General features: G+C 45.9%; 1 protein-coding gene across 1 annotated transcript in view; it reads left to right on the forward strand.

The window, feature by feature from the left end:
- The window catches only part of cpne4a (copine IVa), a 66,562-nt gene that overhangs the window by 20,948 nt on the left and 27,599 nt on the right, over window positions 1–18,015 (forward strand). The window contains exons 4-8 of the mRNA XM_084357993.1: window positions 6,433–6,615; window positions 10,245–10,316; window positions 14,792–14,866; window positions 15,215–15,298; window positions 15,766–15,855. Of these exons, the coding sequence (XP_084214119.1) occupies window positions 6,433–6,615; window positions 10,245–10,316; window positions 14,792–14,866; window positions 15,215–15,298; window positions 15,766–15,855 (504 nt within the window). The remainder of the gene's footprint in view (window positions 1–6,432; window positions 6,616–10,244; window positions 10,317–14,791; window positions 14,867–15,214; window positions 15,299–15,765; window positions 15,856–18,015) is intronic.

The raw sequence follows: 18,015 nt of genomic DNA on the forward strand, positions 1-18,015 counted from the left end.
CAGTGATATTTGACATCCCCCCGTCTGCGACCAGTTTCTTATAAACACCTCCGGAGAGCCTCTGAGCACCACGAGATCTTCATCAAACCATTTCTGTAAAATTGTGAAGCGTGCAGCGATAAAGCAATTCTTAGAAAGTGTCTGAACCCACGTTCAGTCTGATCAGCACAGAGTTATGTGGATTTAATGGTAAAGTGTAAATTCAGTCATCACCTCCTCCCTCCACCGGCTGCAGACGGGTGCATGCTAACACTTTTAGCCTAGCAGCTGCAGTGAAGACTTTAATTTTAAACAGGATGTAAATAACGGTCAGTTTTTGGGTGTACTCTTCCTTTAGTCAACGCATGCAGATCTTGCCACCGTCTGTCTGATCGCAGCTGCTCTGTTTCTGTCGTGCTCTCGTGTGCTGGTGGCGGGCTCCAGGACTTCCTGTGTTTGGGCCCTGATCTCGGTCTTCCAGGTGAACTGTGCCGACACTCCTCTGAGCGTCTCACAGCTGGAGACGGTGTTAAACCCTCGTCTCACGCTGCCTCCTGTCGAGTCTCACCTGCTGCAGGATCTTGGTGAATCTCTTTCTTCATGTGAATTGAATCAGATAGTGATTTTGCTCGGTCGGCCTGTGGAATAAACAGCTGATGTGTGTGTTAACAGTCATCAGAGGAGACGCAGCCGAGCCATTCTCAGTCAACACGACCTCTGACGGGCTGATTAAAGAGCGAGGGCGCCGCCATTAAAACCCCAATCAGCGTCCTCGTTAGCAGATATTGTCACATCAAAGAGATTTTTTTCTCTTCTTCTTTTCATCAGAACCGAGCTGAGCTCAGGGGAACCGCTGGCCCGGAGCTCCTCTGTTTGTTCAGGACAAACTCTTTATTTAACTTTCTCATCAGCTCTGAGAGCTTTTCAGCCTCGTTTAGCTCCCAGTTTTGACTCTTCACAGTCAGTTTGTTTGATAACGTCTGTTTCTGTTAGCAACATCTTATTTATTTATTATCCGCAGCAGCTGAAGCTTTTCTTCTGTTCTGACTTTGATCAACAGCTTCCAGCATCACTGGTCTGTTCATCTCTATGACCTGACATCTGCACATGAACTCTGTGAGAGACGAGATCTTCGTATCTGAAGCGTTCTGGTTTCTGTTTGTAGTCAGAGTATTATCGACCAATCAGCTCTGAGCTCTGGTCGTGCAGCTGAAGGTCTACATGGCGAGTAGTCGTCCTGATGTACGTGCAGTCGTCTTCACTTCTGTCTTTGTCTCTGGTCTTTGGACTGAAGTGGACTTTAAGTGTTGAGTCTCTGGAGTCAGCAGCGATTATAATCTGAGACGCTTCAGTCTCCTTCAGTCTCCTTCAGAGCCAGCAGGAAGTCATCACACTGTAATGTGGCTGCTAATGAAGGATCATGTTACTGTCTTTATTACAGCTTCAGCTCTGTGGCCTCCCCTCCCCTCCTCTCTCCTCCCCTCCTCTCTCCTCCCCTCTCCTCCCCTCTCTCCTCCCCTCTCTCCTCCCCTCTCTCCTCCTCTCTCCTCCTCTCTCTCCTCCTCTCCCCTCCCCTCTCTCCTCCTCTCTCCTCTCCTTCCCTCTTGCCTTCCCTCTCCTCCCCTCTCTCCTCCTCTCTCCTCCCCTCTCTCCTTCCCTCTCTCCTCCTCTCTCTCCTCCTCTCCCCTCCCCTCTCTCCTCCTCTCTCCTCTCCTTCCCTCTTGCCTTCCCTCTCCTCCCCTCTCTCCTCCTCTCTCCTCCTCTCTCTCCTTCCCTCTCTCCTCCTCTCTCCTCCTCTCTCTCCTTCCCTCTCTCCTCCTCTCTCCTCTCCTTCCCTCTCTCCTCCCCTCTCTCCTCTCCTTCCCTCTCTCCTTCCCTCTCCTCCCCTCTCTCCTCCCCTCCTCTCTCCTCCTCTCTCCTCCTCTCTCCTCCCCTCCTCTCTCCTCCCCTCCTCTCTCCTTCCCTCTCTCCTCCCCTCTCTCCCCCTCTCTCCTCCTCTCTCCTCCCCTCCTCTCTCCTTCCCTCTCTCCTCCCCTCTCTCCTCCTCTCTCCTCCCCTCTCCTCCTCTCTCCTCCTCTCTCCTCCTCTCTCCTCCTCTCTCCTCCTCTCTCCTCCCCTCTTCAGCCTCTCACATTTTCTTTTAACTGATGAAAGTCTTAGTTTTCTCTCAAACGTTTCAGCTGCATTCAGTGTCGTCTTTATCATGTCGTCTTTATCATGTCGTATGTTCACAGTCTGATGTTTCATCAGTCTGATGTTGAACTGACTCCAGCTCTCTGTCCAAGCTGTTTCAGTTACTGGAGCAACACCTGGAGGAGGTGAAGACTGTTGGTGACGTCAGTTTCAGTGAAACTGCTGCAAATTCTGTTTCATCGAACTGAAGAGAGAAACGTCTGAATGATCGTAAAGCATGAAGCTTCAACATGTGACGTGTTAAAACAACAACTGTTTTCAGTTTGGATTTGTGTGTGTGTGTGTGTGTGTGTGTGTGTGTGTGTGTGTGTGTGTGTATGTGTGTGTGTGTGTGTGTGTGTGTGTGTGTGTGTGTGTGTGTGATCCGGTCAGACCTGGTTTTGTTGCCCCACTTTATGTTTCCCAGAGTATTTTTAGCCGTTAGCTTGATGGTTGAAAGCAGTGGAAGCGTCCACACGGACACACACTCCTCTCTTCCTCTTCTTCTTCTCCCTCATCATCTCTCTTTCTCTGCAGCTGTGGTCTGTTTTTATTTTGCTCTCGTCCCACTTTCATCGTCACTTTTACTTTTATTCTTCGCTCTCAGCAGCAGTTTGACGTTTCAGACCTGCTTCGTGTCTTTAAATGTGTCATGAATGTGATGAGATGAAGCGACAGCAGGTCGAGTTCAGACGGGATGCTGACATGTTTCTCTTCTCCTGGTGTCACATCAGAAGGACGATCTTTTGTTACCTGAACAGATTTAGATTAAAAAGAGACTCAGTGTTTCAGGACGGACCCAGTTTGTCAGTTTAAAGGTTTATTGGATCAAACATTGATCAGTTTAGAAGTTAAGACTCGTGCAGCATGAACAACTGACGCTGTGGAAAATAACCTTGTACTCAACTTTAGACTTTTACTCCACTACGTTTATTTAAAGTAGAAATATGATGCTCATTTTCAGGTTTGTATCAGGTTTATGCTCTATTACTCAAAAACCTCAGTTTCCTCATACTGTCCAGTGCTGCAGCACCTCTATTCATCCTCTGTCTGAGACGCTGTTTAAGCTCCTGTCTCTTTAAGAGCCGCCTCTCGAAAAGCCCAGTCCACTCTGATTGGTCAGCTCACTCAGGCCTGAGCAGGCACTGTTCAGCATGTATCCAGCTCGCTCCGTCTGTGTCTTTAGCTTCCAGTTAGCTTCACTTCCACCGTGAGCGTCACCTCATGTCGGAGAAGGAATATGGTCCGATCAGCCTCGGCCTCGCTGCCCAGCGGGATGCTAACATTGCAGCTCTATAACGGTCTGTGTTAGCGTGCTAACTGCTGGGTGCTAATCAATGTTACACACAGCTGACAAGAAAATACATTCCTGCAGTTTGACCATTTCTTTAGTCACACGTGTGTCAGTAGGTCTGTCAAGTAAATTAACACACCAACAACATAACAACAAAGCTAATGCTAGCTGAGCTAGCGCTGCAGTACAAACACAAAGAACAACATCAGAAACAGTTACTGACATCAAACCTTGTTATTTAGTTTTCTTCAATTGAGGCTTAATGTTCACAGACTTTCTCTGACTGTCTCTCAGGATCAGCCCAGACCGGGAGGTTTGTGGTGGTTTGGACTTAGTTCTGTAACTTTGCAGACGTTTGAGGAACAAAATGTTAACACAGCCTCAAAACCTCAACGTTATTTCTTCAGTCTGTCTTTGAGTTATTTCTTGAACTCTTGCACTTTAAATACAAACCTGTGTGTCAGTGGTGGAAAATCTTTATGATCTTTTTAAAAATCATCTTTACAAATACATGCAGCATGTTTGATCGGGCTCAAGGATTCATGAACACAAAGATGAGTGGAAATAAAGAAACCGTCAAGACGTTTTGGGATTCTTGTGAATTTCTTGAAACCAGACAAAGAAACAGATCTGAGATCAGTGGAGTCGTTCTGCCTCCAGCTGTCCTGACGTCACGCCGACCTTCACAAAATATCTCAAAATCCTTGAGGTGTCCAGAAGATGTCTGTGCTCGTGTTTCCACGTCTGTTCTTCTCTCAGTGAACCTTTCATGAAACATGTCTGTGTAGAGCTGAAGGACGAATGTTTCACATCACAACTTTAGTTTTAAACAAAAGAAACTTCATTAAAGATCTAATTGATATAATAAACAGAGTTGTTGTTAAGTGTAACTTTAACTATGAATGTTCACACCTCACTGCAGATTTTCACACAACTCCCACAATCCTCTTAAACTCACACAGAAATATATAGATGTGCTGTTTTTGAGTCTTTTTTAAAAGATGTGATTTATCGTGGTGTTACAGCTTCATGAGAGGAGTTGTGAAGAGACGAGAGTGGAACAACAACATTCATTGTGTTTCTGTGTTTGCTGACTGAACGGTGATCGTGGATAGAAACTGAAACAGATCTGAGATCAGATAATGAAACAGCTGCTGCGAGACAAACTCCTCTTCTGACGGACGGCACATTAAAGTGTTGTTGTCTCTGAACGCCTCGCAGCAGCTGCTTTGCTCTCTGGGTTTGGACTGAGTGAGTGTTTCTGCAGTCTGTTATTAATGTTGTTGATTTGGGAGTTGCAGTTATCATCCTGTTGTACTCACACAGACGCCGTCCCACTGGAGTGATTGTGTGACGACTCAAAGTCCAATATTTTGTCTTTTAGCTCTGCCTTACGTCTCCAACAGCTCCCGAGGGAAATATCTCTCTTTAGCTGCTGAGCGCTTCACGATGTTCACCGGGCGGTCTCTAACTGTGTCTCTGTTTGCTGCCGAGCAGCTCGCGTACACAAAATGTTTTACAGCTTTTCTTTTGAGAACCAGACAGGAAGTGTGCCCCAAAACTAGGAGCTGAAAAGAGCTGCAGAGATAAAGATGATTTATTGAGAGTTTGTGAATTCAAGCAAAAACTGTGACAACTGAGACAAAACTGTGAATCCATCACCTCCTCGCTCCATGCTGATGAAGGTCAGGTTGTGATCTCTGTGATCTCAGCAGACGAGCTGCATGGAGACATCTGATGTTTGAATCATCTCCAGCTGCTTCAGGTGTTCAGCAGAACGCTGCAACTCTGTTTTACTGTGAAGCTCCAGAAATGTTCTGTGGACTACGAACGGATCCTTTAAACATCGATAAGTTCTGCTTCAAGCTGAGGATGACGATCTGATTATCTTGTTATCTTGAACACAACTTTAAGATGTGTTTGTCCGTATGCTGGAGGAGGCAGGAGACGTGTTCTCTGTCAGCAGCTTGTGTTTCTCCAGAACAATCAAACGGTCTTTTTATGATCCGTTCAACGAGCTGTTTTCTGTCCGTCCTGTTGTTGTTGTTGTTGTTGTTGTTGTTGTTGTTGTTGTTGGATGTGAAGCTGCTCGTTCCTTCAGACTGAGCCGGGCTCTCCGGACCTTGAACCCTGCAGCTGCAGCCAGTCTGACACGGACACATGTTCAGAAACACAGCAGACTCAGGATTTAAGTACAAAATACAAACTTACTGCTGTAACTGTAAATTTGAGGTACTTCTACTTCAGTCTTCATGTTTCTTTGCTCTGACTTCACCTCAGAGGGAAACGTTGTTGTTCTAGTGAAGTATGTGTGAGTATCACTGGTGGAAGACTTTATAGAATAGGTTGTGTTCAATGCAACATCACAGCACACAAACAACAAATATTGAGTATTTAAATACAATATGTCTCATTACTGCTTCAGTTATTACAGGCAGCAGATCAAACTGGGTGAACCTGCAGGAGGACTTCCTGTTTCCAACTGGCAGATTTCTTCTTCTGTGTCTTTGTATTTCCTGTTGGACGTCTTCCAACACAAACACAAACACAAACATATAAAACTCTGTAAATATTGAGGGAGACGTCCAGCAGGTTCAGTGGGAGGACCGGTCGGACGTCCTCTCACACTCAGTGTTGGATTTGTTTTCAGCTGATTCAGACGAACTTTAAGGATCCAATTAAAGTGACTGTACAGAACCAGTGTGAGGAGCTCCAGCCTGAGCACCATCTGTCTGCTAACGCTGACGACGGTCGAGCAGCCGGTTGACTGCGTGCAGCTTCTCAGCAGCTCAGAGCTGATTTAGATCTCGAGCAGTTTTACTTCACAGAATTTACTTTTCTTTCTGGACTTTTAGGGTTTTTTGTTCTGATCATGTGTCACAAACAAACACAGGAAACACAGTCATCATGCTTCCTCTTTCTGTTTCTTCTACGCAAAGTTGTGAGCTGAATTATCCACCATGTTGTGTCCTGCGTGTCTCCTGCAGGTGGACCGGACCGAGGTGATCCGCAGCTGTGTGAACCCCACCTACTCCAAGGTTTTCACCTTGGACTTTTATTTTGAAGAGGTGCAGCGTCTGCGCTTCGAGCTGTACGACATCAACAACAGCAGCCACAACGGCCTGAAGGAGGCCGACTTCCTGGGCTCAGTGGAGTGCACGCTGGGACAGGTGAGTCACCTGGACACACCTGAAACACACCATGAACACACCATGAACACACCAGGAACGCACCAGGAACACACCTGAAACACACCAGGAACACACCAGGAACACACCTGAAACACACCAGGAACACACCAGGAACACACCTGGAACACACCTGGAACACACCAGGAACACACCAGGAACACACCTGAAACACACCTGAAACACACCAGGAACACACCAGGAACACACCTGAAACACACCTGAAACACACCAGGAACACACCAGGAACACACCAGGAACACACCAGGAACACACCAGGAACACACCTCATGGTGCTGCAGTGTTGGTGTTATTCAGAGCTGCTTGTCTCTCTCTCCCCTTCAGCTCTTGATTAGTTGTTGACTATCAGAATAAGTATTTCTATAATAAATATGTAATGAAAGAAAAGTCATAATTCTCTGATGCCGGCTTGTTAAATGTGAATATTTTCAGTAAACTGAAGATCTTTGGGTTGAGGACAAAACAAGAAACAACAGTTTGATTAATCAAGAAAAAGATTCACAGATTAATGGAAAGTGATTATAATCGTGAGTTGCAGCTCTCGATCAGCGATGTGTGAACTCGTCTGTCTTGAATCTTAACGTGTGTTTAACTACATGTAGAAGTCTGCAGGTTTAAAGACGTGACGTTTTATTTCCTGTCCTCAAAGAAGATGTTTGATTCTTTCATTCTAATTCTGGTATTAAAATCAGTCAACAGATATCATAAACAGTGAATCCAGGACAGTAAACAAGTGTGTGTGTGTGTGTGTGTGTGTGTGTGTGTGTGTGTGTGTGTGTGTGCGTGTGTGTGTGATTGATGTCCGTCAGCCTGAAGCTTCCTCTGACTGATCACAACTTCAAACACACTGAAACCAGGAAACAGAAAACACATCTTCCTGTTTCTTCTTCGGCAGCTGAAAAGCTAATTGTTGAAAATATTGATGTGGCAGCCGAACATCAAACATAAAAACACCTCGGAGGCTCGGCTCCAGCCTGAAGAGACGATAATAACCCGAGAATATTCTGCTGACACTATCGTGTTCATCGCTGAAGCTGTCTGATGGCAACACCATCACAATACTCACAACAAAGATGAAAATACAAAACTGACAGCAGAAAACTAAAACACTCATTATTCTTCTCAGTCTTCAAAGTTTCTTGGATTTCTTAAATGAGAGATTTTTCTGAAAGCTTCTGGTGATAAAATCATGATAACTGACTCATGACTGACAACACAGAAACTGTAAGAAGGTTTTCATGGAGATAAAGAGTCTGAAGTCAGTCAGACTAATTAATAATCAAACATTTTATTTCTGTATGGGGACAGCCAGACAACGATGAGCTCAGAGGTCAGTCTTTAGTTGTTATTTTTATGGTCGTCCATCTTTTTTAATACTTTCTGACTTCCTGTCAGCTCCTTGAACAGAGGATAGTTACTAGATGTAACTCCAGCTCTATGAGTCTGTGCATGAAGCTAAGCTAACATTAGCTTAGCGGTGTTGCTAACCTGACTATAAAAAGATGTCATAACAATAAAGCTCAGTGAATAAACCAAATCAGAACATGTACAGTGACCAAAGTTAAGCAGTCCTGTGTTAACCGTGTCTGTTGCTAAGCTATGTTAGCATTCCCAGTCCATGGAGGGAAAAGGTTCTTCAGTGTGCTGCTTTGATTCGGTTCTGTGGGTTGTGGACGAGGCAGACTCTGTCGGTGGTGTGTTCAGAGGCTTCACGTCGCTCCTGTAAGAAAGAAATCTGTGTGTCAGCTCCAGTCGCTGTCACAACGCTGGACAGAGCCACCGCGACGTCACCCACAGTTCTCTCAAGAGCCAGAATGAAGCTGAGAGCGGGCGGTACCGGCTGTCCCCATCCTGACTCCATCCAACAGCCGGCTAATCAGAAAAGGGCGAAGCCTAGCTAGCTAATGCTAATCTGTGCTGATGAAGGAACAGAAGCACATTTAGCCTCAAACAAACAGATTACTTACGTACGTTAGCAACAAACAGCACAGAGGGTGTGTCTGTTGTCTCTGTAGTTCATCAACTAAACTACATTTCCCTTTGAATTACAGAACATTTCTGTGGGTTTTGTTGCTGCAGAGAATGAAGATAAATCCATTTTTAAATGCCACAAGTTTAATTACCAACTGTCTCCTCCACAGCTCTGCGGCTCCAGCAGCTGTCTGCAGGTTAACACTCACAGAGCCGCTCATTAATCCCCAACAGCGGCCCGGCCCGTTCCCTCCACTCCGGTCTGTGAGTCCAATTAGCACACAGAAACACAGATTATGTCCTGATATCTGGATTAAAGATTCTTCAAACAGCACAAACACGGCCGACAGTTGAGCAGCAGCGACTGAGCTCTCCGAGGTGAAGCGACTCGCTAAACCACCGACAGATGAACGTGTGGAGTCGGGAGGAAATATTAGTCGGGGACTATTTTCAGCGGTGGATTAATCCACATTTGGTGCTGTAGTGAGTGTTTGTGGCAGCAGGACGGTGTGTGTGGGAGTCCAGATAAACTCCAGTGTGTGTGTGTGTGTGTGTGTGTGTGTGTGTGTGTTCATGGCTCACTGATGAGTTTTAATGGAGGGAGAAGATAATGAGGCTGTGGGACACTGTACCTGTCAGGAGACTCATTCACTGCTGCTTTGAGTTTGAACATGCAGAAAATATTTAATATGAGCAGAAGTAAAGATGATATTTGAGGTTTGTTCCTGTGTGTGTGCTGACTCACAGAAATAATCAATACAATCATTTCATTTGATCATTGGACAGGAAGAACAGATAAACGTACACAGATTTGTTCTCTGGACGTTGAAGCTGCTGCTGAGCTGCGAGGAGGAAACAAACACAGACTCTCCATCTGCTGCCGGCTCGTTACAAACTGAAGCTCAAGTCTGCAAAACGAGGATTTCCTGCTGACTGTCAAACTGTGCTGGAAGAGTTTTAGCATGCGGAGCCGAAGACGAGGAGCTAAATCTGTGATGAAACAATCGGCTCAGATGACGGCTGGAGACTCGAGTCGGGGAAAAACCTCCTCTTCCTCCTCGTCTTCATCTCCTCGTCTCCGTCTCTGCCAGCAGCGTCGCTCGCTTCGGCTGCCAGCTCCTCCACCGGCCAGATGGCTGAGAGAGCGACGGAGGTTTCTGTGAGCAGACACACTCAGAAACCCTGAGAAGATACTGGCATGGAGGAGCAGCGAGGGGGCGGGGCTTCAGCCCAGCAGCTTCCTGCTGACGCTGCAGGTTTGAGTTTCAGCACAGCGAGAAGACAAACTGGTTCACAGAACAGACGCTGCAAGAACCAGAACCAGAACCCTGTTTGATGTGTACACAAGGAGAGATGTTTCACTGAATCAGGAGTTTGACTGCAGGACTTGTAATGTAGTATCTTTACAGTGTGGTGATGGTACTTCTACTTCACCAGAGTAACTGGATACTTTGTTTACCTCCTCACCTGCAGCTCTGACGTCCTGAAGCATTTTGTTGTTTAACTTCATGTTCTGTTTTCCAGAGCAACACCACAGAAACTGTGTTTGTGTGCACACCTGTTGATTAACCTGGACTGTGTGTGTGTGTGTGTGTGTGTGTGTGTGTGTGTGTCTCCAGATCATCTCTCAGAGGAAACTGTCCAAAGCTCTGCTGAGACCCGGCGGCACCGTGGGGAAGGCCATCATCACGGTGAGCTGCACCTCCTCGTCCTCCTCCCTCTGATCTGTTCCCTGTGCGTGAAGCTAACTGTCATTGACTCGTTAGGCTGGTCGCTAACAGGACAGCAAGTGTCCACAGCGTCCAATCAGAGCTCAGCTTGATCGGGTCTATTCGGGGACAGTGGAGATGAATAAACTCTGTCCAGGCTGTTGAAGACTTCAGCAGTGACACGTACAGTGCATCAGACCGTCAGCCTCCATCAGACAGGAAGCAGATTTTCTGTGGTACTGTGGTTCTTCCACCGGGCTCTGATGGTTCTGTGGTTCTTCCACCGGGCTCTGATGGTTCTGTGGTTCTTCCACCGGGCTCTGATGGTTCTGTGGTTCTTCCACCGGGCTCTGATGGTTCTGGTCCTCTCAGCTGGAGCGACTCAGTCGTCCTCACTCAGATTTATTCACAGCTGTGAAATCCCTCTGATGTTTGTCTTCACCTCTGTGGACACACGAGACGCTTCAGAGGATTTATTTTGAAAGGATTTCTGAGCAGGAAGCAGCCAGTCTTCTTTTTCTTTACGTCTTCTGTCTTCTCTTCTTCTCTTCTCTTGTCTTCTTGTCCTCTTGTCTTCTCTCTCTCTCTGTATTTGCTTTCTTTTCCTTCCTTCCTTCTTTACATCATCTTTCTTCCTTTGTAGTTTCTTCCTTTTCCTTCCTCCTGCCTCTCTTCTGTTTCTCTCTTCCTTCCTTCCTTTCTTTCACCTTTGATCTGTATTGTCGTCCTCTGTGTCTCTGTCTTGTCCTTGGTGTTGAAGGTTGTCTCTCAGCGGGGACTCGTCTTGTCTCATTATTTTCGTCTTTATGTAGAAACTTCAAACATAGAAGCAACAGATCAGTTCAGACCTGGTCCTGGATCTAGTCCTGGTCCTGGTCCTGGACCTGGACCTGGATCTAGTCCTGGTCCTGGACCTGGACCTGGATCTAGTCCTGGTCCTGGTCCTGGTCCTGGTCGTGCTGCAGGTTGTTGTTTAAAGATAAAAGGTCACAAAAAAGTTATTTTTCTTCATGTTTCCTTCTTTCTTTTCCTTGTTCCCTTCACTCTCCTCTCTTCTTTACTTCTATTGTTCAGTCTTTCTTTCTGTCTCTCAGTGTGTTCGTGGTCTCAGTGTTGTGTGTGTTTGTGCTCTCAGTGTTGTGTGTGTTTGTGCTCTCAGTGTTGTGTGTGTTTGTGCTCTCAGTGTTGTGTGTGTTTGTGGTCTCAGTGTTGTGTGTTTCCTCCCTCAGGTGGTTTCAGTCTGTTTACATATATATATGATATTAGTGTTTATTATCTGTGTGGTATGAAGCGCTGCAGGCTGATCTGGGAGCTGTTGTTAGTGTGAACGTTGTCAGGTGTAAATGTGTTGATGCTTCAGGGGGAAAGTGACGAAGAAACAGGAAGTGATGTTTTAATGAAACGATCAAACCCTCAGACTCTCCGTCACCTCAGACGTGATGATGACTCACTGATTCTTCCTCTGGTGACATCATCAGGACGTGTAGTGACCCGCCCTGCTGCTCAGATGATGAGTGATGATGTTTGAACATCTGAACATCGTCATCAGTTATTAACGAGGTTGTGATTACTGATGATCGTCACTGTGAAGATAAACTGATAAAGTTGGAACAGACAAACTTCCTCCAGGAGACACCAGAACAACAATGTATGAACTTTAAAGGGACAGTTCACTGTTTCTGTTGTGTCTGATTGTTTTGGTGTTAGCTTCAGACTTTTGGAGATATCAGCTGTGGTGCTGAACAGTGACGTCTCTGTCCAGAAATCTTGACCCGGTTGTCAGCAGAAACGTGGAGGAACTATTTTTTTTTCCGTATCACTGAGCCTGAGGAAGCGTGAGGAAGCGTGAGAAGTGTGAGGAAGCGTGAGGAAGTGTGAGGAAGCCTGAGGAAGTGTGAGAAGTGTGAGGAAGTGTGAGGAAGCGTGAGGAAGTGTGAGAAGTGTGAGGAAGTGTGAGGAAGCGTGAGGAAGTGTGAGAAGTGTGAGGAAGCGTGAGAAGCGTGAGGAAGTGTGAGGAAGTGTGAGAAGCGTGAGGAAGCGTGAGGAAACGTGAGGAAGCGTGAGGAAGCGTGAGGAAGTGTGAGAAGTGTGAGAAGTGTGAGGAAGCGTGAGAAGCGTGAGGAAGTGTGAGAAGTGTGAGGAAGCGTGAGGAAGCGTGAGGAAGCGTGAGGAAGTGTGAGGAAACGTGAGAAGTGTGAGGAAGTGTGAGGAAGTGTGAGGAAACGTGAGAAGTGTGAGGAAACGTGAGGAAGTGTGAAGAAGTGTGAGGAAGTGTGAGGAAACGTGAGAAGTGTGAGGAAGTGTGAGGAAACGTGAGAAGTGTGAGGAAACGTGAGAAGTGTGAGGAAGCGTGAGAAGTGTGAGAAGTGTGAGGAAGTGTGAGGAAGTGTGAGGAAGCGTGAGAAGTGTGAGGAAGCGTGAGAAGCGTGAGGAAGTGTGAGAAGTGTGAGGAAGCGTGAGGAAGTGTGAGGAAGTGTGAGGAAACGTGAGAAGTGTGAGGAAGTGTGAGGAAGTGTGAGGAAGTGTGAGGAAACGTGAGAAGTGTGAGGAAGTGTGAGGAAACGTGAGAAGTGTGAGGAAGTGTGAGGAAACGTGAGAAGTGTGAGGAAACGTGAGAAGTGTGAGGAAGCGTGAGAAGTGTGAGAAGTGTGAGGAAGTGTGAGGAAGTGTGAGGAAGCGTGAGGAAACGTGAGGAAGTGTGAGGAAGCGTGAGGAAGCGTGAGGAAGTGTGAGGAAGCGTGAGGAAGTGTGAGGAAACGTGAGGAAGTGTGAGGAAGCGTGAGGAAGCGTGAGGAAACGTGAGGAAGTGTGAGGAAGCGTGAGGAAGCGTGAGGAAACGTGCGTCTACTGATGCACGAGAAGCTCGTGATAGTTGGCGTGTAAAAATGAATGAATGGCGCCGTCCTCAGCTGAGCTCTAACGTTAGCTAGCTTAGTTAGCTTACTTAGCTAGCCTCTCGTCCATGAATGGATGCAGACTTACTTGGAGTGAACTGTCCCTTTAAGGTAACTGTTTGGACTGATCTGATGGTGGTGGAGAGTAACTAAGTACGTTTACTCAAGTACAATACTTAAGTACAGTTTTGAGGTACTTACATACTGAGTTTGGACTCATTACTGCCCCCGGCTGGTTGAGAAGCGCAATTATCTGTTACCAGTGTCGTAAACACTGTCGCTGTACGAGCCTCCCTGGGGAAAATGAATACACGTGAATCTGTTGACGGAGCCGGCGAATCACAAAACCGTCTGAAAAAACCTCAACCGAGTGCCGACAACAAGCTCGATTCAGAGAGAGCAGCTGGTAGTTTGTTAGCATGAAGGCTGCACAGCACATTAGCATGCTAGAGTTATTCTCACACCGAGTTGGTTGTAGTGACTGCACCGACTAAGTTACTTCCAAAACACAGCGCTTGGGCGTGAATGTGTTTAGTAACGTCTGAAAATATAACTTACTAAGTTACTAAATACAATCGCAAGTTGTGACGTTGTGTTCGGCGTAATAACTACAACCAACTCGGTACGACAACAGTAAGTAGCATGCTAACGTTACCTCCTGATCACACTGTTCAACTACTACGTTGATGATCTGCATGAACTAAGGAATCTGCAACTTTACAAGACGTTCAGTGTTTTAGTCAGTTAGTCATCGTCTACAGTCACTACATGGAAACGAGCAAGCTATCAAACGGACAGCATTAGCTTATCTCCCGGCTTCAGTACGGTTATAAACTGGACAAACAGAGCCCCAATGAACACCACGTAACAACAAATCAACTCAAAGTAAAAGTCGGTAAGATAATAAATATGTATATATGTAATATACGACTTACAGATCCAGTAGCATCGAGGCTCGGTCGCCATCAGTTCTCTCAGCTCGCTCCACCGAGTGTAAGCTGGTCCAATATTTATCCGTGTCCGGCTCGTGTTATATCACTTTCTCTTTTTCTTTCCTTCGCCTCCTCAGACAAAAATCAAAAATCCAAGTAGCTGCTGGCTAAATCCACCGACGAATAAACGCGTCGTAAAGCCGGTCGCCCTCGACTTCTTTACGTCAGAATGTGCCGACCCGCTCAGGGAACAGTGCGGGTTCTGCGGGCGCGACCGCCCTCAGGCTGCAGAGTCACCGTTCATCCTATCAACCGTTATTCTGCCACTTCAGTCTAGAAACAGTATTTTAAGGTCGAAAAACTACCGAGTGTTGCTTTAACATACAGTTCACATCATCCTGAATATTAAGTACTTTACTTTTTAAGTATATTTTGATGCTAATACTTTTGTACTTTTACATGTAATAGAGTACTTAATACTGAGGTTTAACTACTTTTAATGAAGACAAAGTTTTTCTTCCTCTGCTGCTGTTGAAGGTTGTGATGTTTGATCTGAATATTCAGAGTGTGTGTGTGTGTGTGTGTGTGTGTGTGTGTGTGTGTGTGTGCGTGTGTGTGTGTGTGTTTGCAGATCACAGCAGAGGAGCTGACGGGGAACGACGACTACATTGAACTCTCCTTCAGCGCCAGAAAACTAGACGACAAGGTAACAGCTGTGTGTGTGTGTGTGTGTGTGTGTCTGTGTGTGTGTCTGTGTGTGTGTGTGTGTGTGTGTGTGTGTCTGTGTGTGTGTGTGTGTGTGTCTGTGTGTGTGTGTTGTCTGTGTGTGTGTCTGTGTGTGTGTGTGTCTGTGTGTGTGTGTGTGTGTGTGTGTGTGTGTTGTCTTACCATCTGGTTGTATTTTCAAGGACATTAACGTCAACATTTACTACAGCAAACATAATTCTGTGTTAATCAGTATAAACATTGTTTGTCTCAGTCGATTGTTTTCCATTTAAAAGTGTGTGTGTGTGTGTGTTTTTGTGTGTGTGTGTGTGTGTGTGTGTGTTTTCAGGACTTCTTCAGTAAGTCCGACCCGTTCCTGGAGATCTACAGGCTGAACGATGACGCCACGCTGCAGCTCGTCTACAGGACCGAGGTACAGACACAAACATGTTCTGAACGACTGAACCGGGTTTGGGCTGAAGAGTAGCGGCGACATCGTGTTTGAAAAAGTATATATAAGTTTATTAGTTGTGTGTGACGTAAACTAAAGTGAGCTGAACTCCAGTGTGCCTCCTGGATATCACTGTGTCTGGTTCCTGAAGTTTGTGTTCATTACATTTAATAAGAGTTGATGTTTGGTTCTGGTGAAATATGGATCCAGTTTAAATTCTTCTTCATTTATTGATCAGATTTCAGTTTCTGCTGCTTGAAATATCTCAGTTCATTTGAACTGTTTATTTGTTGGTTGGATTTACTGTCCCGGTACTGAAGAGACTTTCTTTAACATCGTGTTTTTCAACACTGTCATTAATGTCTCAGGGAATAATTTATGGATCTGGATTAAAAAAAAGATCCTCAGCTCGGTTTAATCTCAGATTTTAAACCCTCTCTCTGTCTCAGACCGTGATGAATAATCTGAACCCGGTTTGGAAAACCTTCAAAGTTTCTCTCAACTCGCTCTGCAGTGGAGACCATGAACGCAAGCTGCAGGTACACACACACACACGCACGCACGCACGCACACACACACACACACACACACACACACTGTGTCTCTTGTGTCAGTCGATGGACGTCGTGGCTCCAGTCTAAATGTGGACGTCTGATTGGCTGCAGCAGGTCAAACTGTTGGATAAACTGGTGAATGAACGTTGTGACAGTGATGATCCTGGTCTCAGTGTAGAAGTACGAACTATTTAAATAAAAACAAATATTAAGGATTTGCAAAAGCTTGTACAAAGAGAAGAGATTGAGACTTTTATTCACTTGTGACAGCAGCAGGTAGACAGACATACAATAAGTACAAGGGACATTTAACAAGTAGACTTAAAAATACTAAAAAGGATTTAGACAAGAGAGAGAACATATAAATATGTAAAAAAAAATAAAAATGGTATTATTGCACAGGATAATTGCACAAGATGGCGGAGGTAGAAGTGGTAAGTAGTGCAGGATAAGGAGGTGCTCATGGTGCTCATGGTGCTCGTGGAGCTCGTGGAGCTCGTGGAGCTCGTGGTGCTCGTGGTGCTCGTGGTGCTCATGGTGCTCGTGGTGCTCGTGGAGCTCGTGGTGCTCGTGGTGCTCATGGTGCTCGTGGTGCTCGTGGTGCTCGTGGTGCTCATGGTGCTCGTGGTGCTCGTGGTGCTCGTGGTGCTGCAGTAAGAGTTGTTGGTGTTGGACAGTCCGACAGCAGCTGCAGTGACGACCTGCGGTAGCGTCCTTTATCCACCGAGGGTGAAGCAGCCTGTCGCTGAAGGAGCTGCTTCAGGCCCCCACAGTCTCATGTGGCTGAGAGGGGCTGTCCATGATGTCAGCTTGGCTAACGTCCTCCTCTCACCCACCTCCAGTCCATGTGTCTGTGTCTGAGCTCAGCTGTGACACGAACAACACGTCACTCTGAAGCTTCATCTTTAAACAGACCTGTCGTCTCTCAAAGGCTTTTATTTTGTAGACAACCTGAACCTGTGACTCTGAGCAGTGATGTCACCTGTAAATAATCTGGACCTCCTCCTCTGGACCTCCTCCTCTGGACCTCCTCCTCCTCTGACAGACTATCTGAGGAAACAACAAAGATTCATTTGAGAGTTTTTCCCCCTGAAGCACATAAATCTGTTTTATTCTCCTCAATAATCACAGTTAATGATCACATTTATTAGTTTAGTCTCAGGAGAGGATTCGTTAAAGTCTCCTAACCTCACTGATCATCCTGATTGATCCTGTCTGAACTGTCAACATGTTTTCTGGTTTCTGATCGACCTGATGACAGTTTTTATAATAATAAAAGATTTTCTCCGGCTGTCGTCTTCAGGAGCTTCAGCACGATGGAGGACGTCTCCTCAGTGGGACTGTTCGTGTCTGTTGAGGCTCGTTCACAGAGACACTTTCAATCACCCGTCACACGAGTGACTGACAGACAGTTACATGTTTACAACAGCAAGAAGCAGCTCGCTGACAAAACATCAGGGAAATCATCACAGAGCACGACACCAGACAAGGAACCGGTGGCGGAGGAGAGTCTGAACCAGAACCACTGAAGGTTCTGTAGGACTGCTGAGCTGAATCCAGTCTACAGTCAGGACATCAGGTATCGCAGGTCCTTCTTCCTGCTGCTGTCAGACTTTAGCAGACCTCCCTGTGCTGCTGTCAGACTTTAGCAGACCTCACTGTGCTTCTGTCTCCACACGTCCCCATGTCCTGCTCATCTTGGTGGACAATTTTTAATACCTGTATTTATTATTTCTGAATAAAAAGCCAACTGTTTATATTTACACTGTTCATGTTGTAAATATTATGTAGATATTCTATTTCTTACCTTTTTATTATATTGTTTATTTTTTACTACTGTTATTGTTTAGTGTGAACTTCCTGTCCTTTGGCTGCTGTGACACACACATTTCCACATTTACGGGACAAATAAAGGAATTATGGTTCTGATCATCACAGACAGCAGAACCAAAACTACTCATCAGAACATCTGGATCATCAACATCTGATCAGAAAAACAAATCATGATGATATAAAGTCAGGCTCAGCCATCGTCTCCTCCTGATGATATAAAGTCAGGCTCAGCCATCGTCTCCTCCTGATGATATAAAGTCAGGCTCAGTCATCGTCTCCTCCTGATGATATAAAGTCAGGCTCAGTCATCGT

The sequence above is a fragment of the Pagrus pagrus genome (assembly GCF_965226575.1).
Source record: "Pagrus pagrus genome assembly, chromosome: 7".
NCBI classification, from domain to species: Eukaryota; Metazoa; Chordata; class Actinopteri; order Spariformes; family Sparidae; genus Pagrus; species Pagrus pagrus.